The 27,956-nt window shown below is 36.7% G+C and overlaps 1 protein-coding gene across 2 annotated transcripts; it reads right to left on the reverse strand.

The window, feature by feature from the left end:
- Positions 1-656: 656 nt before the first annotated feature.
- On the reverse strand, positions 657-27,418 carry LOC134742639 (neurotrophin 1). 2 transcript variants are annotated; one of them, XM_063675818.1, is made up of 9 exons: positions 26,831-27,418; positions 8,629-8,985; positions 7,626-7,794; positions 6,091-6,280; positions 3,244-3,393; positions 2,731-2,901; positions 2,338-2,461; positions 1,976-2,225; positions 657-1,846 (listed from the first exon to the last, which is right to left on the reverse strand). In XM_063675818.1, the coding sequence occupies exons 1-9, from the start codon at positions 27,308-27,310 to the stop codon at positions 1,164-1,166; spliced, it is 2,574 nt and encodes an 857-aa protein (XP_063531888.1). In that variant the 5' UTR covers positions 27,311-27,418; the 3' UTR covers positions 657-1,163. The 2 variants fall into 2 exon arrangements, with proteins under 2 accessions (XP_063531888.1, XP_063531887.1); XM_063675817.1 differs by having other exon boundaries at positions 657-2,225.
- Between the last annotated feature and the right edge of the window lie 538 nt (positions 27,419-27,956).

Here is a 27,956-nt window from a genome sequence, read left to right on the forward strand (position 1 = left end):
ATTGTAATGAGTTCGATTACTTGAGAATCTATTGATAATAGGGAGCGTTCAACTCGGCGCAAAAAGCCGCTTTCACTTTTGGTAAAGCGTTGGACTGTGTATCACTTTGAGTCGTATTGAAATCGAGTCTGAATTGCAATATTGTAGGCCCTATATATAGATTTAAAAAAACGACTGAATATTTCTCTCTGTCTTGCTGTGTTAAATACATGCTGTATGTACGAGCTGCTGCTGCATGCTGTATGTGTATGTGTATCACGCTGTTATTATTATAAGGGCCGATTTTATTGTGTCGCAGTTTTTTTCCCGTCACATTTACGAACGAACTACGAACGAACTAGAAATACGAACTCCCAAATTGGGAAAAAAAAGGTATGTACATAATTCTCGTTAACATAAATAACATATGTTTTTGTAACTAAGAAGATTTTGTAGGTCACAGTAAAATTATGCTTATTTTGTACAACTCTATTTAAGTCCATCAATGTTTATCGAATTCTGACAAAAAAAACTACAGTAAAATAAAAATCGGCCCATAATACGACTCATCAACTTTTCCATGTTATATTTTATATTGTTATTTTTTCACAGAAATAAAATTTACAGAAAAATAATGATTAAATTTAGTGGCGTGAATAAAACATACTCTTTTGAAGATACACATTTATTGTCTGGCAAGTCTTTTGAGTCTTACATTAGCTTACTTATCCTAAAGGTGAGTTAAAACTGGAGTATCATTAACGCAACTAGAAATAATTTAAATAAATACTAATCAATATTTTACATTGCGATTCGATTTGGCATCGTTTGTTTACGTTATTAATATATAAATATTGCCTCTTCCACTTAAAGATAAAACTTTGTTAAATATAAACCATTACTAAAGTTCCGATTATTATCATGTCATATACATCCATAAATAGTTGTAAAATGTTTACAGGCCTTAATAATTTAGTACTAATATCATTTTGAGTATTATAATCGCATTGACAAAACTCTTTATGTTCCATTTATTCTTAAATTGCAACTGTAGTAGCTTTAGAATATAAAATTTCCTAAGTAAACAGTACTGAGAACGAAAAACATACATTACTTACAATAATGTCTATATAAACGTTTATAACTAAATATAACGGCAACTCTGATTATTCATATCTATATTGTTATTTATGTTTCTTTCTTTCTACTAGATTAGTGTTTTGTGAACTTCTTGACGGTGGGTGATTCATAGGTTTCCATTCAGACTCTGACGATGGAACGTACGCTGCTACCACGTCTTCTCTGTCTATGGAGTCATTTTCTTCTTTTTCCTCTTCTCCAAAGAAATCTATTATAGGATGGTAATTATAATTTACTCTCTTTCCATTCGAAACATTGTCTTTCACAGATTTAGTTTGCTCCTGTTGATGAAAGATGGGCGTCCTTTCACTCGTAGCAGCGTGAAGTTTTGGAGCAATAGTAGGATGTACTTGTCTAGGTGGGATAGGTTTCTGGTTAGTGTTGGTCGCCTCTTCATCCATTTCTTCGTTGAAATCTTCCATGGTTTCCAAGTTGCTTCCCGTAAACGATTCTACCGCCGACGTACCTGAAGAGGATAAGTCGTCCGGAGCACCGGATATCTTCTTCCTGATTGGTCGACGACTCGGCCTTCCTGCTCCTCTCTTGAATTGGGGCGTACTTTTGAATTTATTCGGAATGTCGTTTGAGAATGAAAACGAAGTCGGTGCAGACGGAGTCGGAGGTTCAAGATAGCTTGGTAACGTGACGGGGTCAAATGTGCTGACAGGATTTCTCGATATTAGAGGGCGTTTCACGTTTCTAATGGAAGTGGCCTGGTTGAAGGAATCTGGGAAATAAGTGTTACCGTAAGAATCAGTAGGGCTAGAGGGGAGTACAACAGGTATTACTGGTATTGCTGGCAAAGGTAAGTTACTGTTATCATCATCGTTAAGTTTAGCATTAGAGAACGACGTACCGGTTATTAGGTTGTGGTTATCAGAGAATGGTGAGAAGGACTCTATAGGCTTGTTAAAGGTGAACGGTGGGTTGTTGGAGACGGTGGGTCTTTGGACGCTGGGTTGTACATTTTCGAAGGCGTGGTTGCCTTGTTCTGAGGACAGTTCCTCTACTGGCATGTTCTCTGCTGAGGATTCGTGGATCCTGTGGCCTAGTGGTGGGAATGATACGCTGTAGCCTTCAATATGGCAGGAACAGCATGTTGGCACCTATAAACAAGAAGATTTAAAATAAATATGTTATAAATGAATTTCGAAACTCCATTAGTCATTTATATTATCTACTTTTGTTGTTGTAGGGCAATAAAATTTCAGTTTTTACCTTAAATATGTCCATGTGTAATCCATTCTGCTGATCCCATGTCAAAAGTCTGTGATAGTTGTACACTTGGACGCATTTTGATTTAAAGTTGTCCGTCAAATATGTACACGATTCCTTCGGTTTTCTGAAATCAAAGTAGGCGAACATGAATTATAAATATTAATAGATTGTCATCAAAGGTAAATCAGTTGGATCCGAAATTCGTTGGACAATTTTTTTATCAATGTATTGTAAACTGGCTTTTATCTTTTGAAGCACGAAGTATAATCTATCTACTTCTCCTGCCTTTTCTTAGGATAGTGTACTTACCAACTTCACGGTGCTAAGGCACATAAAGTCAAATTCCACTTTAGAACGCTGGCTGTATCTTCCACTGAAGTAGAATATACTTACAAGCACTTCTCCAGCCGCAGCGTCTGCGTATGCTCGCCAGTATTAACGATATATTTCCATTGGCCTGAAGTTGCGCGTGCTCTTTGTGGTCGAGCGTACTTCACTGTGCTGGGACACATGAAACCGGCTTCACCCGCGCTTGCGAAGTCTCTGTTAGCTGTGTCGCCCCGTCTGAAGCAGAGTAAACGTCTAGTTAGTATAGTGAAACCCACCCATTTTGTCAGTAGAAATAGTTACAGTACTATAACATAAATTATAAATTTAACGAAAACGTCGGTAAATAAAGGTAACAAAACAAATTCGCGATAGACCCGATTTTAAATGTGATTTAATAAATAAAAAGTTATAAAGTGGCGGAAGCTGAATTCAATCCGGCGTCTTCTGCTATCGCGGAATTGAGGAATGCCCCCTACAGATTGGTGATGGGCCATTTTTCTCGAGGCCGGGAGCGCCAATCATGCCCTACAAGGTGATATTTTTCCCATCTGTTTTATTTAAAACATCCCGATTTACCTATTAGATACCAGATAATGGTCTGCTGTGTATTTGGCCTCCTGAGCAGCCGTGACACCGTCCAGGGCGCCTTCCCCGGGGTCCCTGAAGTCCGCCAGGAGAGCCCCTGCTGCCGCCTTGTTGCGTCGGATGGATTGGATTATTGCGTCACTGAAAATAGTAAGTATAGTACTTTTAGGTCTTTTTGCAATGAAAATGGGTAAGTATGTTAATATACTGAAGTATTTTTGATGAACTTGTGCACTATACTTTTTTTTATACCACGTCGGTGGCAATCAAGCATACGGCCCGCCTGATGGTAAGCAGTTACCGTAGCCTATGGACGCCTGCAACACCAGAGATATTACACGCGCGTTGAAAAACCCCATACTGTAGCCCCTCGGGAAAACCTCGGCAGGGACCTCATTTCACAGCCGAAGCGTCCGCGGGAGGAAATTCCTCTTAAACCGCACAGTACGCGACCATTTAGGTGCTAGGGTGTGGGGATGAACACCCTGCCGATGGCGAGCGGTGCGGTGATAGAAAGCGGCCGTTGGCATCATGTCAAACAATTCTTCAGAACACAGCCCATTGTACAAGCGGTAGAACACACACAAGGAGGCGAAGTCTCTCCTTAGACTTAAAGGTTCAATACCGCTTGTGAGTTTGGGATCGTCAACGATTCGTACAGCGCGCCTTTGGACTGAGTCGAAGGGTTCAAGCTGGCATCCAGGTGCTCCTGCCCAAAGGTGACAGCAGTACTCCATATGAGGTCAGACTTGCGATTTATATAGCAGCAGTCTTTGCCCCGGAGTAAAGTATCGCCTCGCTTTATTGAGCACACCGAGTTTTTCACGTTATACTTTTCACGTTAAGAATGAGAGAGTGTTTATTGTAACTATACTCGGTTGTTCAACCGATGATATAGGTAATATATATGTAACTTAAATGATACAATAAGTTGTACCTAATTCGCCGAGTCACGGTCTATTGATTCAAAATTATTTTAAGATCCGAGTGGAATAGTTTATAGATAACATAGATATACTCGCTGCGGCAATTAAGTAACATAATCGCAATTAAGAAGGTACTTACATCGGACTAAATCGATTTGATGCCACAGTAAAGTTTATAAGAAAAAAAAAATTATTTCCTAAACGAAATGTGTAACTCAAATAAGCCAGTCATTCCTTTCTACCTAAATTCCAGTAGGTACAATATTGCGGATGAGACTAACATTCTTGCTAGTGTTTTGTAATGGAAAACTTTTTTATATAGCTCGAACACCATTAAAGAGACATTTCTTTGTAGCGTCTAGCGTGCACCGCAAGAAAGATTACACGGGTACTTTGTCCGTTTTTGAACCTTAAATCCATGACATGAGGTTTTATTTAACTTAGCAGAACCACGCAGAACCAGAATTTCACGTGTGTATTTGACCGGTAGATAGTTGACGCAAAAAACACTGTCATTACTCGAATAATGTCAACCACTTTCACACTCTACATAACGTGATTTACTCTTTGCTCCATAAAAAAATCAAGAACAGTGAGTCGTTTAAACAAATAGTTTCTACTTTCAACCTTAACTAGTAGTTTATAGGATAGTTATTAGAATGATTTGTTGTTTTTTGAATATAACGTCTTTATCTTACAATTTACTTACGCAATTTGACCTCTGTTTAGCTGAGATGATCGATTTAACGCTAATATAAATCGTAGGCCTACCGAATTTTAAAATTGATCTCTTTGATGTTAAATAATCGTCACAAATCGTGATCTTGTTCGTTACTGCAGGTACATCACTGTCAATAAGTTAGTAATGTTATCGTGCTTTCAATAAGTAGGTAGCAAACGTTTTAATGATGGAAAGTGCCTAAGTGCCTTATTGTCTGATCACAATGACAAGATAGCACAAAAAGATTCATGATCACTTCTGGTAATTGCTATGGCCATTTTATGGAAAGTTGTAACATTAGGTACTTACTTTTTGTTTAATTTGGAAAAACTTAAGTTCGAACTCTTCCACTCCATGATAGGAGATTTTTTTTCTAAAATTTCCACATATTTTTCATAGGGACTGTCTCCACCCCTCCTCCCCGTTGCCGTCAAACAAATTAAATAGACCCACTTTTGGAAAATTGTTTTTTTCCCTAGCACAGATGTATATCGATTAAAATGGATCTCGATCAATTATTACAAGACACTCATAAAATGTTGTTTAAATCCATACGAGTAAGTGTGGCATACGGGTAAGTGTGGCATATGGGTAAGTGTGGCATATGGGTAAGTGTGGCATAAAATGGATCTCGATCAATTATTACAAGCCACTCATAAAAATTAGATATGTACGAGTAAGTGTGCCATACGGGTAAGTGTGGCATATGGGTAAGTGTAGCATAAAATGGATCTCGATCAATTATTACAAGACACTCATAAAAATGAGATAAGCTCCATACGAGTAAGTGTGGCATACGGGTAAGTGTGGCATATCGGTAGGTGTGGGTGGCCTTCTTATTGTGCCTGTTTACACATTGATTTGTGTTTATTGCGAGTTCATACATTTACCATTATACGCAAGTAGCAAGTACCTATGAAATGTATGAAATGTATGAACTCGCAATAAACACTAATCAATGTATAAACAGGCCCCAGTGTGAAGGCCAGCCACACTTGTCCCTTATGCCACACTTACCCGTATTTACCTTAGGTACCTTACATATGTAGGATAAAGAGTAGGCAGAGTGTTGAGAGTGTGTTGGTGAAGAGTTCACACTTTTGACTTGTTCGGTGTGATCACAGGCCGTTTTCTCGCTGGCCCAGATCGTCGTGACTAGACGGTTGGGTATTCTCTTAACCAATTACTTACGTGGGATAATCCTCAGAATGGAGACAAAGTGTGTTCGTGAACAGTTCACATGTAGCTTGCTCGCTCGGTGTTATCACTGGTAGTTTTCTTGCTGGGACTGGTCGTCTTCGGACCGGGCTTATTGTAGACTCGGCGGTGGCACGCCGTGCAGGTGGCTTAGGCGGAAACGTGCCTCGGCGAATGAGGTTGCCTAATAAAACAGATTAAATATGTTAGGCTACTTGATGATTGATTGAAGTTGCAAAATTATAGATTTTTTTTGGACTTAATAATGAGTCATATTAGGCCTCCCCTATTAGAGTGAGACTGTCTATTATTGGAACTACCTAAAGAAACTAGACGCTGATTGAGGTTTGATGCGTAAATATCGTTATTAAAAATTTACATCCTCATGGAACGCAAATCCTTTAATTTATACAAAAGCGATCAAGTTCCTGTTTTCATATGTAACATTATGAGTATTCATGTTATAAAACTTGTCATTATTTAAAACAGCGTTCATTCGGCCTTATTAAAACTAGTTTCAGAATAGTATCTGAATTCAAAGCATTGAATTAAACTTAAATTTACGGCAAATTTATTCGCAAACCATCAAAAAATTACAATACTTTTTTTTAAAAGTCGTATATATAATAATTAAAGGGAGAATTGAGGCAATGAGACGGAGTGGGAGACCATGATTAAATTAGATTAGATATATATATTTCACAACATGGAGAACGTACATAGATCAAGTAAAGAAAAAATTCAACGTCGTGTCGTATCAGGCTGTCAAGGAGAAGACAGAGGAAAGACATACATGGAAATCGCTCTACCGACAAGTCTAACTATATGACTATATATAGAATAGAATAGAATACTTTATTCGTAAACACACACAGACAATAGACATACATTAAAAGAACATGAAAATAAAGTGTCGCGAAATGGCCCCATCTCAGCATGCTGCTGGCGACTTCCAGCGCTGATCTTCCGATGAGACTATCAGGTGAGAATCACGAAAGATCATATGATGATGATATAATCATTATCATGCATAAGATTTTGATAACTTTAATTTTTAGTCGCAGTCGATCCACAAAACCGGATTATCTTATATTAGGAAGAAAACTGCTAATCCATATGGATTATATATAAAATGCATTATGGACTATGCGTAATATGTTGAATAATAGCATACAGGCTTGTAGAGGCCTCCTCCTCTTTTAGACCAAACTAATTAACACAATTATTTAAAAAAGAAAATTTCCAAAAATATTGTCTCTGCCCCAGTACCCTATACTAGAAAGAGGCAATCCATTTTTTAGTCACCATAGTTGGCAAACCATTGATCTCACCTGGAATGTGCATAGTTGGTTTGTTATGACTCAATGTCTCAAATACATTATTTTCAATAGGCTCTCCAACGTAATAATGGTGCGAGCACATTTGCACTAACGGTAAGGAGCGGCTTTTATGACAAACGATATGTTGTTTCACTGTTACTTTTACAAATTTGATCTGTTATTTATTCAATTATTGTTGAAGATTTTTACCTTTTCTATCAATAAACCTATTCAGCGCCCTCAGCTTTTCAGCAACCGGCAGATCTTGCGCAAGAGTCTGGTTCGTCGCGTCGGCCATCAGGTCCATGGTGCTGTTCTCTGTCGCATTCTTGTTCCTGACTGTGGAGGGGGCTTCTGTCGTTGTGGTTCTTGTTATGTTCTGGAATTCGAGAGGAGGGAAGATCAGGATGGAAGCATGGCATTTTGTCAATGGCTCAGTGTAGGTAACTTTCTAATTCTGCATCCATTGTTTATGGCGGTGATGTTGCAGACTTGTTTATCCTTAATAACAATGTAACAGCCACCCCACACTAGCGTCACCAGAGCGTTGGCGTCTAATCAACTCTATGTTGGCGACGCTACGTTGGCGACGCCATTTTCCATAGAGCTAACTAGACGCCGATGACGAGAGATGCTAGTGTGGAGTGGCCCTAATACGATACGATGAATGCAGAAGCAAGTGATAGGATTGGATGTATGAATGATAGAAATAAGTATGATGAACTGTATGTTACTGGATATAATGTAAAACTGGATTTGTTGTAAAATGGTAACATGTAAGAGTCAGCTTAGTAGATTGGTATGGAAGTGAAAACGTTAATTTTAGATACCATAATAATCGAGGAACAAGAAAGTTGTCTGAAAACCTGAACTACCTATATATTTTGTTTATGTTTTATAAGACAAGTTTAATAAAGATGAAGAATTGAAGGTACACTTAACTAAAGACCAGATGCATCGGGGAAAGGGGAAGTTTAATATGTAGGCAAGTAGTATGAAGAAACAAGGGTGAATTTGGGAAGTACTTGCAAATAAACATTTTTACTTATATTGACCGAGATATAGGCTGTGATTATCTTTTGTACTGTTTCGGAAACAATACAAAGGGTAATCACGGTCCATATCCCGGTCAATATAAATCTAGTGAAACTAACCGTGAATCATTCAAAACTGTTAAAATTTTAATTTTGAAAGAGTGAAATGCAATACTTACAGCAGTATCCTCTTTCATTTTCTTAACTTCATTGCTTTTATTACTTTTAGTGTCTGTATCTGTTTTGTTTACTGTTTTAGGACTGTATCTCTTTTGAGGTATTCTACGGTATCGTGTTTCTGGTGCTTTTGTGGTTGAGTATTCGAATGGTTCGTCGTTTAGGAGTGTATCTGTGTCTTCAGTGTCTTCAATGAATGAGCGTCTGAGAAGTTGTGCCTGTGGCAGGGTGAGGGGTTCTCTGACTTCCCTGGGTTCTTTGCCTGAGCGGACGGCCTTCCGGATGAGGTTGGCCATGTCGAGAAGAATGGGGAGCATGAGGTCTGAAGTCGCGTTGGCGTTGCCAAACATTGATCTCACCTGGAATGTGCATAGTTGGTAAATTAGTTTGAGTTACATAATATATGCATTGTTGTTGTTTGAGTTACATATGTATGTGTTCATACACGCGCTTAAAGTCAAGTAGTTCCTAATCATCAAAGGTATAAAACATAGAATAACTAATAGAGGCTTGCAAGATTTCATGAATAGGGGTCAATTATTGCATAATATATGTACATTCTAGTACTTTATTTTTTAAATATACAATATAATCATTACTACATTTTCATTGTATTTTTTATACATATAACAAGATGGATCTAAAGTATCTAAACGATAAAATTACAATATTATAAAATTAAAACTAACCTAGCAAACCTAAACTGTATACACTTAGTATATAAAAACTTATTAATAACAAACTAGTCCCGTCAAAAATTTCCTTATAAGTCCCGAACTGTTCCCTACCTGGCCTAAATGTTCCAAATATGCCAGCTGCGTTGCCACGCTGAATGGCTAAGGATATTTGTTGGACCAGGTAAGATCCAGCTCGGTACTTTATTTACATACAAGATATATACAGTTGTACTAGGTAAACGAAATTAATAACTAGCTTAAATCTAAAATAGGCCCTTGAGGCATTGTACCAAGGATGCTGGCGGCTGATACGTTGTGCGAGGAAGCCGCCAGCTCTTCGGTCACTAGTTACGTCTACCAGACGCTTGGCGATTTCTGCAAACAACTTTTGCGCGCTGGGACCCCATGGACCTAGAGTATCAACTCCAACTTTCAATTCTAGTACTTAGTTGCAATACATCGCCATCTATTGTAGCCGTCAAACTAGGAGGCGTGATTTTTTTCTTCAACTGGGTCGAAAAGATTTTTACAACCTACCTAACCGAACGTATATGCACTAAATTCATATGTAGGTACATCCTATGTTAGGCCAGAAAAAATATTGCTTGCTGCAAACATTAACTGTGTATGTTATGTGTAAAGTATAATGATATAATGCTGCCTGCTGTGATAATTACTATAATTATCTAATTCATAAAACAAATACCCCATTCTTACTTAATAACCTTAAGTATTATTTTAAAAACAAATCTCTAGAACTATTCTATCTATGAAGTCACGGCCGTGAGAATTGCTCAGAAATACTCGTACCAAAAAATGTAGGACAATTGTGTTTTGTGCATTCGAAATTTGACCTTATTGCTAATAAGATAAGAACGTTAGTAAACGCAAAAAAATAACTAATTATAGTTTTTCAATGAACCCGATTCTAAGGTCAGTTTTTAAGATTAACTATTTTATGAAAACAATAAGTACCGTATTGTTTTAAGGACATTGTTGACTTACAAAGTTAATTATGATGTTTTTTGTGACTGATAAGTTCAAGTAGTTATTGCATTTGCATTGAATTTTCAGCTTTTTTAGCAGCGTCACCTTTTGTCTAAGAACATCACATTTTATGATAAATCTCCTAGACATTTCGACCGTCCGTCTAAGCTAACTTTGCACAGATCTAAGTGAGAGAGTGCCATTACAAACGACATATTAATTTTAAATTTGACATGTTGACATTGCTACATTGAGTATACCTATAGTCTTACTCTAGTTGAGTCTTTACTATATTTGAAATAACAACAACAATAAACAAAACGGTTAACTTTTAGTACGGTTCTTCATTTATTATCCAGGGATTATTAATTACTAACTAACCACAATCTTCTTCATCTTCGACCTAGCGTTTCCCCGGCCTAGCGCCAGGGTCCGCTTTCCTACTCAATCTTCTCTACTTTGCCCGGTCTTCGGCATCCTCAGATGTGAAATTGTTATCTAGCATGTCCACGACGTCCAGCCAGCCACTAACCACAAACTCTATTTTTTAACCAAACAATTCTTAAACAGTAAACACTATTTTTTTATGGGCAGAATAGTTTCGGGTATGTCCGTTAACATACATAAGAAACATATAGGTAACAATAACTTTAATAATAACTATTAACCTTTATGTGATAGCGTGTTTTAACGACTACTCTAAGTGTGTTATAAAAAACACCATCATAACAAATATTAAACCGTTAAACATCATCATATCTACAAGATAAAAATATTGTAAACCCTAAAACGACATCAATCAGAAGTTAAGTATCGTAACAATTTCTAGAATAAACATCTTTCTACTCGAATAGCCAATCTTCTCCCGCTGAGATGGTACAAAAACAACATAATAACATTCAATAAACCGATCACTCTAAACTGAGTCTAAACCGTTTACTATAAACCAGAAGCTGCATTCAAGCTTTAAAAACCTCAATTTGATATTACTCGCAGTACATCACGCAAACTTATATTAGTGCAAGCGAGAGCTGCAGAGAGTAAGGCCAAGGCAAGATCAAGTTTTAAAATGTCGAATGCTTCTACAGATTATGAATGGTCGATCAGTGATATAACGGCCATCACCCATAAAGAGGCGAAAGCGCTCACGTAATGCGAAAGCAACAGTACCTTCGATTTTTAGGGTTCCGCACCCAAAGGGTAAAAACGGGACCCTATTACTAAGACTCCACTGTCCGCCTGTCTGTCTGTCTGTCTGTCACCAGCCTATATTTCATGAACCGTGATAGTTGAAATTTTCACAGATGATGTATTTCTGTTGCCGCTATAACAACAAATACTAAAATCAGAATTAAAAAATATTTAAGTGGGGCTCCCATACAACAAACGTGATTTTTTGCCGTTTTTTGCGTAACTCTTCGTGCGCGAGTCCGACTCGCACTTGGCCGGTTTTTAAAATTCCGTTACAGTTCCGTTCCGTCCTAAAATTCTCGAAATACAGAATTTTCAAAATATTTCTTCTTCTTCCACCTAAGCCCTTTCCTGTTATCTGGGGTCGGCTCTCCTTGTGCTCTTTCTAGACACAGGACATTTTATTTGCAGCTTGGCCGTCTGTATTTGTGTTTTCAGGTCATTTTGGACCGTTGTCAGCCGACAACTTTCAAAATATGACACTCGAAATTCGAAAAGGCAACGCCAGTCAATTTGCAATAGAAAAATAATTAAAAGTGCTTTGATCACAGATTTATAATGACGGCTTTTATAGAGTTATTATCTGAAGAGTTTAATATCTTATCAAGCGAAAATATATTATTTAAGAATAAACGCTAAAAATCTCTGACACAAACTTAGCCGTAATAAGAGCGAAGGATCCTAATATGTAATAAAGGATTAAGTATGCATGCATGGGCACTTTAAGGAAGCGCTGGTGGCCTAGGAAGCGCTGGTGGCCTAGGAAGCGCTGGTGGCCTAGGAAGCGCTGGTGGCCTAGGAAGCGCTGGTGGCCTAGGAAGCGCTGGTGGCCTAGGAAGCGCTGGTGGCCTAGCGGTAAGAGCGTGCGACTTTCAATCCGGAGGTCGCGGGTTCAAAACCCCCGGCTCGTACCAATGAGTTTTTCGGAACTTATGTACGAAATATCATTTGATATTTATACCAGTCGCTTTTCGGTGAAGGAAAACATCGTGAGGAAACCGGACTAATACTAACAAGGCCTAGTTTCCCCCTCTGGGTTGGAAGGTCAGATGGCAATCGCTTCCGTAAAAACTAGTGCCTACGTCAATTCTTAGGATTAGTTGTCAAGCGGACCCCAGGCTCCCATGAGCCGTGGCAAAATGCCGGGATAACGCGAGGAAGATGATGATGATGGGCACTTTAACAAGCCAATACAATATTTACCGTGATATCATAGTGACATGAAAAATACATAGTAATATTTATAAACACAACGACCAATACCTGGGTAAACATTATGTTATAAAAATCCTAAAATAAACAGATTACTCCAATATACCTAACGGAGATGAATACTCTAAGTAGTCTCACTAGCAACAAGATACATCCGTTTTGGTCTATTTCATGCCGCCGTATCAACTGCAGAATGCAATCTAGATGTATTAATTACTAGAAAGCTGATTTTACAGTAAGACAAGGAAGTTCAGACGGTGAAAAATCAATTTGTAAACTGAATTTAAAGCAAGAGAAATGTTGAAGCGATAACGGAAAATACTAAGAAATAAAATAATAGTATAAATAATATTTGATATGATGATGTTAAAAGAATGATGTATTCCGTTACACAAAAATGTGTTATAAATCAGAAGCAAATTTATATAAAAGAAAACGGTTTGTACGAGTATAATGCACTGTTGATAAGTTTCCGCTGTGAGGATACAAATCTATAAAATGTAATAAAAAATTGTCGCTAAGTTTACTTTTACTTTAATTAAAGCCTGACCAGGAATATATGATCACGCGCCATGTTGCGGAATTTCCCTGGAACTTATTTTTTCATACTATACTGAACTGTCACCCTATACATGCACAACAACAGCGCCCTCTTGACAATGATCATATATTACAGGTCAGGCTTTACTTACATAGAAGGTGTGCTAATACAGCTCTTAAGCATACATGGAGAGTGGTAAATTAGGTGTGGTAGGGTTATTGGGGGCGAATAAGTAATTATTAATTTAATTCAATTCAATACATTTATTTCATGTAACCAAGACACATTTTATTAGTAACACTTACAAAACTAAGGAGTTTGTAGGTAGGTACAGTTAGACTTATTATGCATGCAAAATATTTCCTCATTTCGAAATATATAATTTAGCTATTCATTTGTTTTTAATCACGTTTAAGTAACAATATGCGTGTGTACCAAGTGTGTACATCGGAAATAGAATCGCGTGTGTCGTGGGGGAAATACAAATGTGGGTAATTATAATTTTTGCATGCGTGGCCGTAGAATGGGTAATTTCTGGTTATTTTGTATTGGTGTTTACTTACTTCCGAGGCTCGTATAAAGAATGAATTATAAAGTGCATTCTTTGTGAGCTAATGGGCCAGTTGGTCAAAAATGCTGCCACTTTCCAGCTAGAGTATAACCTTGCGAACTTTGACATTATACCTATACCTTATTGTAGAAAATACTGTTTTATATATATACTGTAAATAACTTGACTGTATTGTTAGCAACACTGTTTCTAAGGATCATTATTTAATAATAGCTTATATTTTGATCATTTTTACTTTTACGATTAGCTTAAAAAAGTGTATCAGTTGACCCTTACTTGTCACTGGTTCCCGCCATCTTGAATTGTTATTAAAAGGCGGGTACACTGTGACAAGGGGCAGTTCGTGTACAGACGAGTTACAGTGTAGACGTCTTGGAATATTTATTGTAAATTGGTTGTTATTATGTTGGTAGCGAACGAATAAAGTTAAAATATTGGTACTAGTATTGGTTTTTATCATCAACCCGGTGCTAACCTAACAGTATGTTGTGCATGATATTAAATATTGTACACCATAAATATGGTAAACTGCGAAAAAGGAATTACGTATCACCATAAATTATATTTTTACCTGTGGTGTTTGACGACTTGTCTGCCCTAGCCGGTAGTGACTGTCTATGAAGCCAATGGTCCTGGGTTGAAATCCCGGTAAGGGCATTTATTTGTGTAATGAGCCCGGATATTTGTTACGGAGTCATGAATATTTTCTACGTATTTAAATATTTATATATTATCGTTGTCTAAGTGCCCAAAGTGCCTTATCGAGCTTACTGTGATACTTAGTCAATATGTGTAAAAATGTCCTATAATATTTATTTATTTTTATTAACATGCGTCCAAATAGGGGGTCTCTATTGTTTAACATAATTATTGAAAGTCATAATGTAATGATTGTCATATTATCATTAGTCATAATTTGGTTTTTCTCGGAAACGCGTAACTTTTCAGGATTGCCATAAAACAAACCTAACCTAACCTAACCCATCTATAGGATAACCCGAGGAAAATCCTAAAAAGTTAACGGTTTCAGAATTATGACTAATGATAATATGACAATCATTACATTATGACTTTCAATAATTATGTCAAAAAAAGGGACCCCATTTAAATATTTATATATTATCGTTGTCTAAGTGCCCAAAGTGCCTGATTGAGCTTACTGTGATACTTAGTCAATATGTGTATTAATGCCCTATAATATTTATTTATTTTTATTAACATACGTCCAAATAGGCTGTGTTCAAGATCATGATGACTTGCTCAATTGGCTGAAATCATTCGGTAGCAAACTTTTCTTAGATCGTGGTTCCGATGCATTGTTCTAATCTAAGTAGCCCGCTTCCACTCAAACGAGGCCGGTTTTTTACGACGCCGCGTTTCACGCGCGTAATGTACCCATTGAGTCATTCCGTCAACATTAATGGCGTTGGCGTGTGCTGCTTGACTTTTGTTGAACATGCTAGTCATGGAGGCAGGCGGATGGTCGCGGTTTATTTAAATAAATAAATATTAATGTCATCTTGGCTAGCCTCCCCCAGAGCGGTTAGCACCCGAATATTTTTTTTATAAAGGAGGCAAACGAGCAGACGAATCGATTGATGGTATGCGATTACCGCGCCCATGGACACCTGCAATACCAGAGGGGTGTGTGAATTTAAGATGGGAATACGTTCTTTTCTTGAAAGTTTGAAGGTCGTATCGGTCCTAGGGATGAAAATTCCGGAAAAAATCAAATGTTTTATTCGAAAATTTTACAAAATTTCGTTCTTTTCGGTTTTTTTCTAGTTCTATTCAGAAAAATTAAATACATCACACACAATGCCACTGATGAGTGATGATAGTGTATTGACACTAAACAAACACATTACACATGCAACCTTAACCTACCTGTTTAAATTCCTAATTAAGTATATTGAAAAACACAGGTTTTGAAAAAAACTTGTTTTATTTCAGCTTTATTCTTTTTTTCGGAAGTATTGTAATTGAAATTTGGATTGTTTTTTTCGAAAGAAACTTGAAAAATACAAGCCGTTTTGAAGTTTTTTCGGTTTTTTCAACGCTAATTGGTCCGGAAATACCGCAGGCGACAGTTCATTCCACAGTTTAGCTGTGCGAGGCAGGAAGTTTCTGGAGAAACGTACAGTTGAGAACTGCCAACCATTTAAGTGGTGAAGTTGACAAATTCCGTCAATGTTGTCCAAACTTCAAATACAAATACAAATGAATTTATTTCATTACTTTTTACAGCTGTTCTTACTTATAAGGGTTAGGTAGGTAATTAGTCCTTCTATAGATGTTTTAGATTAGTTTTAAGTATGTTGTGTGCCCTAGCAGGGCGTCATGGACTGACATTATTTAATTACTAGCTTTTGCCCGCGACTTCGTCTACGTGGAATTAGTAATTTGGGTACCTTAATTCTTAAACAAATCTGCTTTTTAATCCATCCTTTTTCACCCCCAAATTGGTCCACACTATACATTTCCACCCCATTTTTTACACCCTTAAGGGATGATTTCGGGGATAAAAGTTCTTCTATATCATTTCCCACAGCTCAAACTATCCCCATACCAAGTTTCATCTAAATCGGTTCAGCGGTTATTGATTCCCCATACAAATTTCCACCCCCCTTTTCACCCCCTTGAGGGGTGAGTTCTGGGATAAAAAGTATCCTATGTCCTTCCCCGGAACTCAAACTATCTGTATACCAAATTTCAACTAAATCGGTTCAGCGGTTTAAGCGTGAAGAGTAACACACAGACAGACAGACAGACAGACTTTCGCATTTATAATATTAGTATGGATTTATAATATTAGTATGGATATGGATTTAACCCCTTTTGATTTTATGTACTTACATGATTTTACAACGAATTAATGAAATGAAATCTTAGTTATAAACAGCAAATAACTTAGATAATAATTTTATTTTGGAATGAGTGAGCCTGTCATTCGGGCCACTGTGTAAACTAATCAGACGTTCACTGTTCGGGCCATGGGAATATGAAAGTAAGGTCAAAGAAGCCTGAATCCTAAATACACCGTGCTCCAATTTAGGATACTCTTGCGTAAATGTCACGGTACGGTATGTGCACTGTCCAATTTCGAAAGGGAATGTGCAGAAGGTAAAATAGTAGATTTAAGATCTAACTAGCCAATGTAGCATAGATTACGTATATTTCTTGACATCTTTTAAATAAATTATACACGATATCCATTTTGCAATTTGACTTTTTATTTTATATAAAAAGTCAAATTTATTTATTATTGGACATTTCAAACTCAAACTTTTTACTTACAACCCTGAGGCGTTTTTGACGATGGGCAATGTTATTACTCATATATATGTAAATAACTAGATTACATTGGCCACTTATGTGATTTTAACTCAAACTCAAACTCAAAATATTCTTTATTCAAATAGGCCTAGCAACAAGCACTTTTAAATTGTCAAGTTTTAAATATTACCTTAATCTAAATATCAGAGCAATTTATTGATGCAGTTATTATTATTCTTAAAAACATTGAATTATTATACATATGTCAAACGTAATAATAAGAATTTCACAAAAGGATCGTCAAACACCAAAATTATATAAAAAATACTAGTCTAGAAACTTTCTAGAATAAAAATCTAAATGTCAAAAAATACGGATTACCTAATATAGGTATTCATTGAATTATCAATTTCATCATTATTAACATAATAATAAATAATTATTTTCAATTACAATCCCACGGTGTTTCATCATTCATGTAGTCTTGTGTACTATAATAGGCTTTAGAGATAAGTTTGCGTTTTACATATTTTTTAAATTTATTAACAGATAATTCAGTGATGATATTTGGAAGTGTATTATAAAATCTTTACCCATGAATGATTTTTTTTATTTTATGGACCCGAATGAAAGGTACTGCAAGCTTATGCTTATTTCTAGTATTAATGTTATGGATGTCACAGTTTTTCTTAAAACTGGCAATGTTTTTATGTACATACAGAATATTCTCATAAATATTATTTACAACGACGGGACTTAATCGCGTAAAATAAAATCGAATATTGTGAGTGTTGTGGTTCGACCCGGTAACATCCCTAGTGCGCAAAACGTTCAAGTTAATAAACAAGATCAAGTGCGGGTAGTTCGAAAAACTCGCGCGCCTAGAAGATGTTGATGTCAACTTTAGCCAGTCTTCTCCGAGACCACGGGGACAACGCCGTCCTCGAAACGTCGGAGGTGGGTTTAATACTTATTTTACGCGATTAAGTCCCGTCGTTGTAAATAATAATGAGTAAAAATCGTGAAAGTTTAAATCAGTATTCTCATAAATATATTGACAGTGCACTGTCATTATGTCAATTTCCTTAAATTTATCTCTAAGTGAGTCTCTGTGGTTCATTTTATATATTGCTCGAATAGCCCTCTTCTGCAGAACAAAAATGGTATTTATCTCTGAAGCACCACCCCATAGTAAAATACCATATGACATTTTATTATTTAATATTCAAACTGTTACTTTTTACGCGGAAAAACTTCGTGCGATTCTATTCTCATACTTACTTATATCTCTAAAGCAAATCAGACCCAGTTTTCGCTATAAATGCTTCGTGCTTTTGAATCTGATCAATATCTGGTGTTATTCCAAACGCACATCGAATGCAAGCGAGTTAGTTTGAATAGGGCGAGAATAAGTAAATGTTACATTGCGGTATTCATAGACATATATTATTACTTCGTAAAGACTAAATTCAGTAAGAAAACTTATTCTTATTCTTATCTTGTTCTTCCCAGACCTTGTCCCATTTACTTGGGGTCGGCCCTCCCTGTCCACTTCTTCCATTCTGCACGGTTTAGTGCCAGGTATGCGTCCTTTATCCCTTGCTCTCTCAGGCTTTTCTCCACCGTCGTTAACCAAGTGGCTGGTGGTCTTCCGCGTCCTCGCGTCGTCGTAGGCATCGCTAAGGCTACATTGATCACATGTTCAGGAGGTCGTCTCTGAATGTGCCCGTACCACCGTAGGCGTTTCTCAACAAGTTTATCTGTTATCGGTGCGACTTTGAATCTGCCCCTGATGTACTAGTTTCTAATCTTATCCAACAGAGTGACGCCAGCAGACCAATAGCATGCGCATCTCTGTGGTGTGATGTTTGTTTAGATGGCATTTGTTCGTGGCCCAGCACTCAGAGCCGTAAAGTACTGCAGGTCTTATGGCAGTTTTGTAGATGTTTCTCTTTTATGGGCATTCGTTTGTCATTTGTCACACATCACACCTGTGAGTTCTCGCCATTTAAGCCATCCGGTATTATTAATTATGTGTGATATCAGCATCGATTTCCCCATCATTGCTTATAACATACCCAAGATATTTAAATTGTTCCACAGTGGGCAAGGTAGTATTGTCAATGGTTATCATGACTTCTTTTGGGTTTGTGAAGTCATCAAATATGCAGGACATGTGCTCTGTCTTTTTTCGGCTGATTTTAAGGCCATTCGTTTCTGGAGCATCGGCCCAGAGATTGAAAATGTTTTGCAGGTCTTCGGCTGATTCAGATATCAGGGCAACATCATCCGCATACAGGATGATTCTTATCAATGACATTACGTAATACGTAATAGAATTACAAAACTGAAGTTAATTACTGATTTGTATATGAAGTCACAATATCTCAGTTTATTTCTATTTAATTGTAATAATCCCATTTTAATTAAAATTCGCATTGATTAATTAACTTAGATAACAATCGAAAAAAATGGAGAACAAAAGCTTAACTAAATTGAATAATAATATTTTTACGTTAATGAATGTTGTCTCCAAATTGTTTACCTAATCTTAGATCATGGACCATGGTGTGTGAGCATGTAGCACATGTATCACATACTAAACATTTTATAATTGCCATGTTCGTTATGTAACGGCGACGACGACGACCGTTTAGTTCCGATTTGAACATAAAAGTGTAATTTCCAGTTGACATGGTTTACTTCCGGAGAATTCAGTACATCATTTTCTTAATAACACCTGTGGTTATGTTACACATAATTTAACAAATCCAATTTTTACAAGGTATATGATGCAATTTCAGGCTGTTAGCTTTATCCATTACGAAGTAAGAGTGATCGAAAATGGCCTGAATTGATAAAGGGATGCAATATCAATCACAATGTTAATGGCGTATATTGAAGATAATATTTAATTTGTATGAAAAATAGGAAGTCTAGACTTCATAATTTTTTAAAAGTTATTGAACAAAAGTGTCACCGTTTGAGTACAATCTATGTTTTAATTATTTGCTCGTGTTACAAGATACACTCGATATATGTACCAAAATTCATCGAATTCTGACGAAAAAAAATTATGACAATATTCGTATATAAAATATTCATTATGGGGAAAAAAGAGAAACAATGTAAGTAATGCCAGGGCACAGGGTGGACACGCTCATCAAAAATCACTTGCGTTTCTATGTGTGAACGGCACGTCTGTACACGCGTCATGCGTCATAGTGTAAGTTGCTTAAAAGTAGTACTGAGCGGCCAGCAAACGGCCGTCAATCTGCTGTCGCGTGGCGAGGTAATTCGAATCGCGGCGGGGCGGTGCGTGGCCGTTCTGTATGATAATACTATTACTTATTCTGTGGCCCTGTTTCAGATAAATCTTTCCCTCAACATTTCCAACTTCGCCTTTGAAATCGGATGCAGCTGTCGACATACTCGATCGGGTGCCAGCTATTCCTCTCTCCATCCATATTAATGACTACCTGATAATTGTCCGATTCCATTCACGCATAATCTTATGGCTCGATTAACGATTTAGTTTATCTAATGTCGACAATCGGAGGTTATTAGAGTGATTTGATAATTATGAGTATGTAAATTAAATCAGGTATGAAAATAATTTTAAAATTTAAAATCCGTAGTCGGACCATGCTAAGTTTTCAATTAACACGTTTAGAACGATTACACTATATACTTTTCATTTACACGATTTTTTATAATTTATTTCCTTGAAGACGCACTAACAAGTTTAGTAAACTAATTAAATTAACCGAGAGAAGCTACGACAAGATCAAGTTTACCAGCATGAAAACGCACTAACAAGTTTAGTAAACTAATTAAATTAACCGAGAGAAGCTACGACAAGATCAAGTTTACCAGCATGAAAACGCACTAACAAGTTTAGTAAACTAATTAAATTAACCGAGCGAAGCTACGACAAGATCAAGTTTACCAGCATGAAAACGCACTAACAAGTTTAGTAAACTAATTAAATTAACCGAGCGAAGCTACGACAAGATCAAGTTTACCAGCATGAAAACGCACTAACAAGTTTAGTAAACTAATTAAATTAACCGACCGAAGCTACGACAAGGTCAAGTTTACCAGCATGGCGAGGCGAATCTTTAATGTGAAACATTTTGTTATATTTGAGTGGCGTAAATCTCATTTACTTCCTGGGTATAAAAGCAGAAAGCCGGGAATTTACTAGGCTTAAATTTCCGCTGCTGGGTATTATAGGCCTTTTCGTATTACTCAGGAGGATTTGGGCTATAGTCCTACCCTAGCCCATAGCGAAATGGAGATTTCAAATACCTTTAAATTCTTCGCAGTTGTATGAAGGATTTATTGTCATGTTTCCTTTAATATTTTCATTATTCTCTCTTTTATCTTGATATATTAAATGATTGGTAGTATCAAATCTACCAGCGCTTCTGTGATTTATTAGCGCTCATTTGCAAAGGTTTCTTAGCCATGCTTTTATCATACACACCTAATCTCACAATCAAAATAACCACTCAATCAATCTAGGTCTAAATCATCCAAATTGATAATCCAAAAACTCTGGATATTATCTTGGTAATCGATTCAATTTGAACTTAATAAGTAGGTACTTAGCTCTATGTTCTATTTCAGTTCTGTAACTTTTCACGTGTGATTTTTATTTTAACTAGAAGAGCAGAAAGACTAAAACAGTCAGCCAGCCAAAAGGAAAAACAACATATATCGCATGTGTATGGTTTCCTGCCATCTATCAAGTTATAATAGGCCAATAAAATTAGTAATTAATTCCCAGCAAGCTGGAAATCGTTTTAATACTTTGTTGTGGTCCTAATTGCGTGTAATCCTAGTTTGCCAAGAGTTGTGCATAAATTTTGGGAGCCTTAGATATTTTTTCCTTGGATTGCCAAACTACTTGATGTAGAATGTCTTAGAAGGTACCCACCATCAATTACAATGGCACTACCAGTAAGGTTTGATTGATCAGACACTGGTAAATAGCAGTTTTCGGATTTTTAACATGATTTTACCAAAAATAAAGAAATTCAGAATGGCCATTTATTTACAACTGAAATGAACATGATTTGATTTTTTTTCCGTCGGATATACTGAAAAGAGCAAAAAGTTATGCCTGGGATTGAGCAAACTCGGATAACACGCATTTAGAAAGAAATGAAAGTATTAAAACGACTCCCAGCTTGCTGGAAATTAATTTTTCGAAAAAATCTAATTTGATTTACCTAATCCATTATATTTTGCTTATAACCATATAAGTGTTGAAATAAACCACGACCAATGTTGACCACGAACTCTGTAAACGGTTCGAAAGTTTCGAAACATCAGGATGTATTTTAAATTCATTATACGCGATATAATCCGTATACATGCAAAATGTGTAAAATTTGTAATTTAAGTGACATAATTTTTTTTATAATAATTTTAACATATTTTAATGCATTACTAATTTAGGAGACTTTGTAGATTTGTTAGTTCGCATGATTATTAATTAATTTTATTTTATAATGTTTAGCCTAGATGACGGTCTAATATATTGTTGTATATCCTCACAGGACGTCATGGACTGACTTTCAGAATTGATATAACACCTTAATTATAAAATGTATGTACATGACTTTACAATCAATAAATGAAATGAAATGAAATACACAGTTTTACTTCATGAGTAACTATCGCGGTAACCGAAGACAATATTATCATATGTAAGTATTACGCTTAGTAAAGTAAAGAGAAATCTTATGAAAACAAACGGTAGCAAATGTAAGATCAACCGTTACACGCATACTTTCGGAAGTAATATCATATTTGTCACTCACGTATCATATGAAAGCATGTACCTATTACTAGTGATTAATTTAAAAATATCACTTAAACTAAAAACGAGTTAATCCACTACCAACTTAAAGTAGTATAATATAAAGTATATTTTTCTAAGAGCGAAAAATGGCGTATCAGACGGTTTGATGTAGATAGTAGATAATGTAGATATTAACAATGCTCTAGAGACCAAAAAAGTGCACTTATTTTGCGACACGACGGAGAGAATTGGCTCCCATGATTATAATTGCTTTTCTCGGATAATGTTGCAATTAGCTATGTGAACGGGAAATTATTAAGAAAAAGGTGTTAGGACATCAGGCGACTTGAAGATATTGACAAACTTTATGGCTTTAGTTCTACGTCCAAGTGAGTAAGAATAGTAAATCTGATGCAATACTCGTAAAGTGCTGCACCTAATGTTAAGCTACATATTTTTATGGTATCCGAATCCGACACAATAGAGTCTATTATTATCTGAAGGGCTATTGAATAAAAGATAAGTTTTTCAGGAAATAATTAACTATTTAACACTGTTCAACAGTAAAATTTTCAAGCTTAACAAGCTTTTTACATGCTTCCTCTCTAATCTCTCTATAGGCGCGTTTTGATGCATTTTCCATTTTATAGGGTTCCGTACCCAAAGGGTAAACACGGGACCCTATTACTAATACTCCGCTGTCCGTCTGTCCGTCTGTCTGTCAGCAGGCTGTATCTCATGAACCGTGATAGCTAGACAGTTGAAATTTTCACAGATGATGTATTTCTGTTGCCGCTATAACAACAAATACTAAAAAGTACGGAACCCTCGGTGGGCGAGTCCGACTCGCACTTGGCCGGTTTTTTGTTTCACCTACAGATCTAGAATGACACTATCATTTTAAAGATAATTGAAGTGTGCAAAAGCCATCTCGTATCATATCATGAGTCAGGCAAATTCAAAAACCGAACAAGTGCGAGTCGGACTCGCCCACCGAGGGTTCCGTATTTTTTTAGTATTTGTTGTTATAGCGGAAACAGAAATACATCATCTGTGAAAATTTCAACTGTCTAGCTATCACGGTTCATGGTACAGCCTCGTGACAGACAGACGGACAGACGGACAGACAGACGGACAGCGGAGTCTTAGTAATAGGATCCCGTTTTTACCCTTTGGGTACGGAAGCCTATAAAACGATTTTTGACGAAACTATTTAGATTTTGTAGCGCCCTGGCGGCCGGATTTAAAAATCCAAAGTGGATTGATAAATACGAAATTTTGCATTTAGGAGAATACTGGTGGGTCGTGGATAGACACATAGATTCTGAATTAAATACTTCCAATGACTACATGACATCATTATGATTATTGCCGCGGTTTTGATCCTTGACAAGTAATCATGTAGGTACAGTCGCCATTAGATATATCGGAGCAGCCGAGATATTCACAATATCTGAACACGCACTCTAACGCCCTGACAATAAAGGCGTGTTCAGATATTTGTGAGCGCCTTACCCGCTCCATTATATCTGATGGCGACTGTACAAGATCTGTGGTTTCACCTACTCGTACTTATCTGCCATTATATCTACAAATGTTAAACTTGGTTACGAATACGAATGTTACGAATGTTATGCTAGGTATCTTCCTCGCGTTATCCCGGCATTTTTGCCACGACTCATGGAAGCCTGGGGTCCGCTTGACAACTAATTCCAAGAATTGGCGTAGGCACCAGTTTTTACGAAAGCAACTGCCATCTGACCTTTCAACCCAGAGGGTAAACTAGAACTTATTGGATTAGTCCGGTTTCCTCACGATGTTTTCCTTCACTGAAAAGCGACTGGTAAATATGATGATATTTCGTACATAAGTTCCGAAAAACTAATGAGTTGAACCTGCGACTACCGAATTAAAAGTCGCACGCTCTTACTACTAGGCCACCAGCGCTTTTTTCAGCACTAAAGGTGATACAGATGAAACTTCAAAAAGCATTAAAAGGTGACACGGTTTCGCTTGTCAATCGGTATTGCAAATTTTTGGCGACACGCAGTGCGTGGCTAATGGTGGTGTTACTGACGCCACAAATTATAATTATTAGTTTCGTAAAATTTTACAATTAGTACCGATCGCTATTTACAAGAGATCGAAAACAAGTTAACCTATAGATGAATTATTAATTAATTTAAAGCTGGAGCAAGTAATACTTACTCTATACTCTATATCAGTGTTTTTCAAACTTTACGGTGCCACGGCCCTTTATGATTATTAAAATTCTTTCGCGACGCCAACACTGTTTCAAAAAACCTTGTTTAAAAAATCTGGAGCGCACCTTTCTATCATTCAATCAGTTACATAACTTATATATTCATATATAGAGTCTATATATAATGAATAAATGAATTCTATTCTATTCTATATCGGGTGGAACAGAATGAGGGACTTTTATACAAACGGAGAATTGGTTAGGCTACCCTACTTTATTTTTCACTTATTAATCACGTTAATATTTCTTACCGTTTTTGAAATACAGTTTGTTAAACATTAGTGGAAAAATCTGTTTGTTTCAACTTTAGCGATTTCATCCAATGAATGACATGACATGTGTCAATTTAAAATGTAAGTAACTTTGTAGGGTTGTACCCGATATACAAATATTTCATTTTAATAATTTTTGTTTTACTTTTTACTTCAGATTTACGATTATAATAACTCAATTGTAGATAAAACACTATCCTTGCAGCTCAGCCTCTAGAGTTCATTGGGATTATGGTACAGTATGTACCAGTAACATACCAATAACAATTGAATTTAGTACCTACCATACATATTTGATAGGCGTTCTCGGTAAAATTTATATATTGTAAGAGTTTTTTTTGTTATCAGTTATGTACAATCGCTCGCGGTGTTTCACCCTTAGTGCGATATTCGTTTGAACGCCTTACAGGCCTTAGTTAAGTAGGCAGGTATTAAGGGTTTTATTTCATAACTGGAACACCGCGAGCGCAGGTGATTGTACCCATATCTGTTTTCAAATAAGAAAGCGCGAACGGACAATTAAACCAAGATAAGGATCAGATCAGAATTACTCGTAACTAACAAACTTACAGCAAGCCTTCACGCATCGACTGTTCCGTTACAATTCCGTTCTACAGTCAGTAGTAGTAGAAGAAACACATACTATTTAATACATTTCGTCTTATAAACAGGCCTAAGAAAGACCCGTCGTTTATTTAGGCGTGCACAGAACTGATACTCGTATATACTATGTAGAAATTTAAGTAGTAGTAAAGTAGTAAAACTCTTTATTGTACAAAAAGAAACATAAAACAGGAAAAACACACATCATTTGTACAACGGCGAACTTACCCCTTTCAGGGATCTCTTCCAGTTAACCTTTAAATATAGAAGATCCATTTATATTTTTAAAATCCCAATAGAGATTGGTTCTTTTTGGTCTTCCCAAAAGTTAAGAATATGTAAAAAAGATTATCATGTGTAACTTTTGAGAACCAGATATATATTTTGATTTTCTGTGTCTAGTTACTTTTGCATACATACCTATCGACCTAGTACATTTCGTGTTAATAGCAAGTTTTTACGAATCCTGCTGTCTACTATAATAATTATAAATTTATTTATTTGAAAAATTAGTCCATGGGTATACTACAATAACCTAAATTAAACTAAAACTACTACTTAAATAACTAACTTAGCCCAACAGCACTCCTCTTGTCCATGGAGTAGTACTAGAAAACACTTTATTGCACAAGCACATATTTAACAAGTACATAACACAGAGAGAATACAGTAAATGCCATGTGCGAGGTTTTCCAGTTTTTGACTATTGGACTGGTATTCAGAAGGTTGCTGTGGCTGTCCCTAACACGGCTTACACGGCTGGGACTATCGAAGATCTTAAATAAGAAAGTTATGTTACCTGTGACAAATTGAGCGGCTGCCTCCCCGGCGGCGTGCTGACCTGACTCGCCACCAGCGACGCCAGCGCCACCCGCTGGTTCCCCGACATCGCCCTGATGATAGGCAGGATCTGCGCGAACTTCCCAACGTGGTCCTTCCTCTCCAGTGCCCGCAACACAGCATCCCTTATCATCCCTTCCTTAGCCCTCAACTTATGCGACGACTTGTAACTTTTGTTGTTGTTCAAATTTCTTTTTGTTGTTGTTTCCGTATGCCCTTCAAATTCTTCATAAGAGTCTATATTATACTGTGGTCTGTGCGAATTGGTCACTCCATGCGGCTTAACAATCCTCACAGGAGGCTTGACCACTGTTTGATAATGTCTCGATTCCTGCGCTATCATAATCTCATCATCATGCGCGAACTCAAAGTCTTGTAGATCATCATCAGCTACAACTAAGATCGCTAAAACTAAAGCGGAAATAAATTTAAACGCCATTGTCACTTGATTAATCTCACTTCACTGCACATTATTTAAATTATGCAATAGAAATCTTTGCGCATATCGTACGCGCACCGCTTTCGTCCGCCGCGCGTAGAATGAGCGCGCGCGCATGCGAGCATCTTCGCATATACCAGGTGTCAGATTATGCCGGATCTCGTAAGTCGTAACTTTCTCTCTTACCGGGTCATCTTTGGGTCACTATTGATAAGTCATTGCGTTTATCAACGTGGTTATACTTAAAAGGTGTTGCATGATGATCAAACTTTTCTATAATGCATTAAGAAAACTGAATGTCAATCTGAATTAGTCTTTATATGTATGAGAGTAAAGACGCTCAGTGTTTTTACCAACTTGGTATTTCTGACAATGTAATTGTACATTTGTACAAAGATTTGATGGCATGATATTCCACTTTTACAAACATGCTTTCACACATGATTGTGTTACCGAATAAGTTATAATGGTTATAGATTTTGTAGATTGATACGAGATTTGCGAGTCATGTAAGCGACTTTTATACGACTTAGGACTTTATTTATTCCGTAGCTATAAAACCTCAGTGTTGTAAATGTAAAGGTACCGTTCGGATTCAGACAGCACCAGCATTACTGCAATTGTATTGCAGCGAGACATTAATGCC

This window comes from Cydia strobilella, chromosome 7, assembly GCF_947568885.1.
Source record: "Cydia strobilella chromosome 7, ilCydStro3.1, whole genome shotgun sequence".
NCBI lineage: Eukaryota > Metazoa > Arthropoda > Insecta > Lepidoptera > Tortricidae > Cydia > Cydia strobilella.

Excerpts from the sequence above, each read along its gene's own strand:
- LOC134742639 (XM_063675817.1), bottom strand. The coding sequence starts at position 27,310 with ATGGCGTTTAAATTTATTTCCGCTTTAGTTTTAGCGATCTTAGTTGTA. Across the intron at positions 6,281-7,625 it reads TAGGTTTATTGATAGAAAAG|GCAACCTCATTCGCCGAGGC; the intron begins GTAAAAATCTTC and ends CTGTTTTATTAG. Across the intron at positions 2,462-2,730 it reads CTGCGGCTGGAGAAGTGCTT|AAAACCGAAGGAATCGTGTA; the intron begins GTAAGTATATTC and ends CTTTGATTTCAG.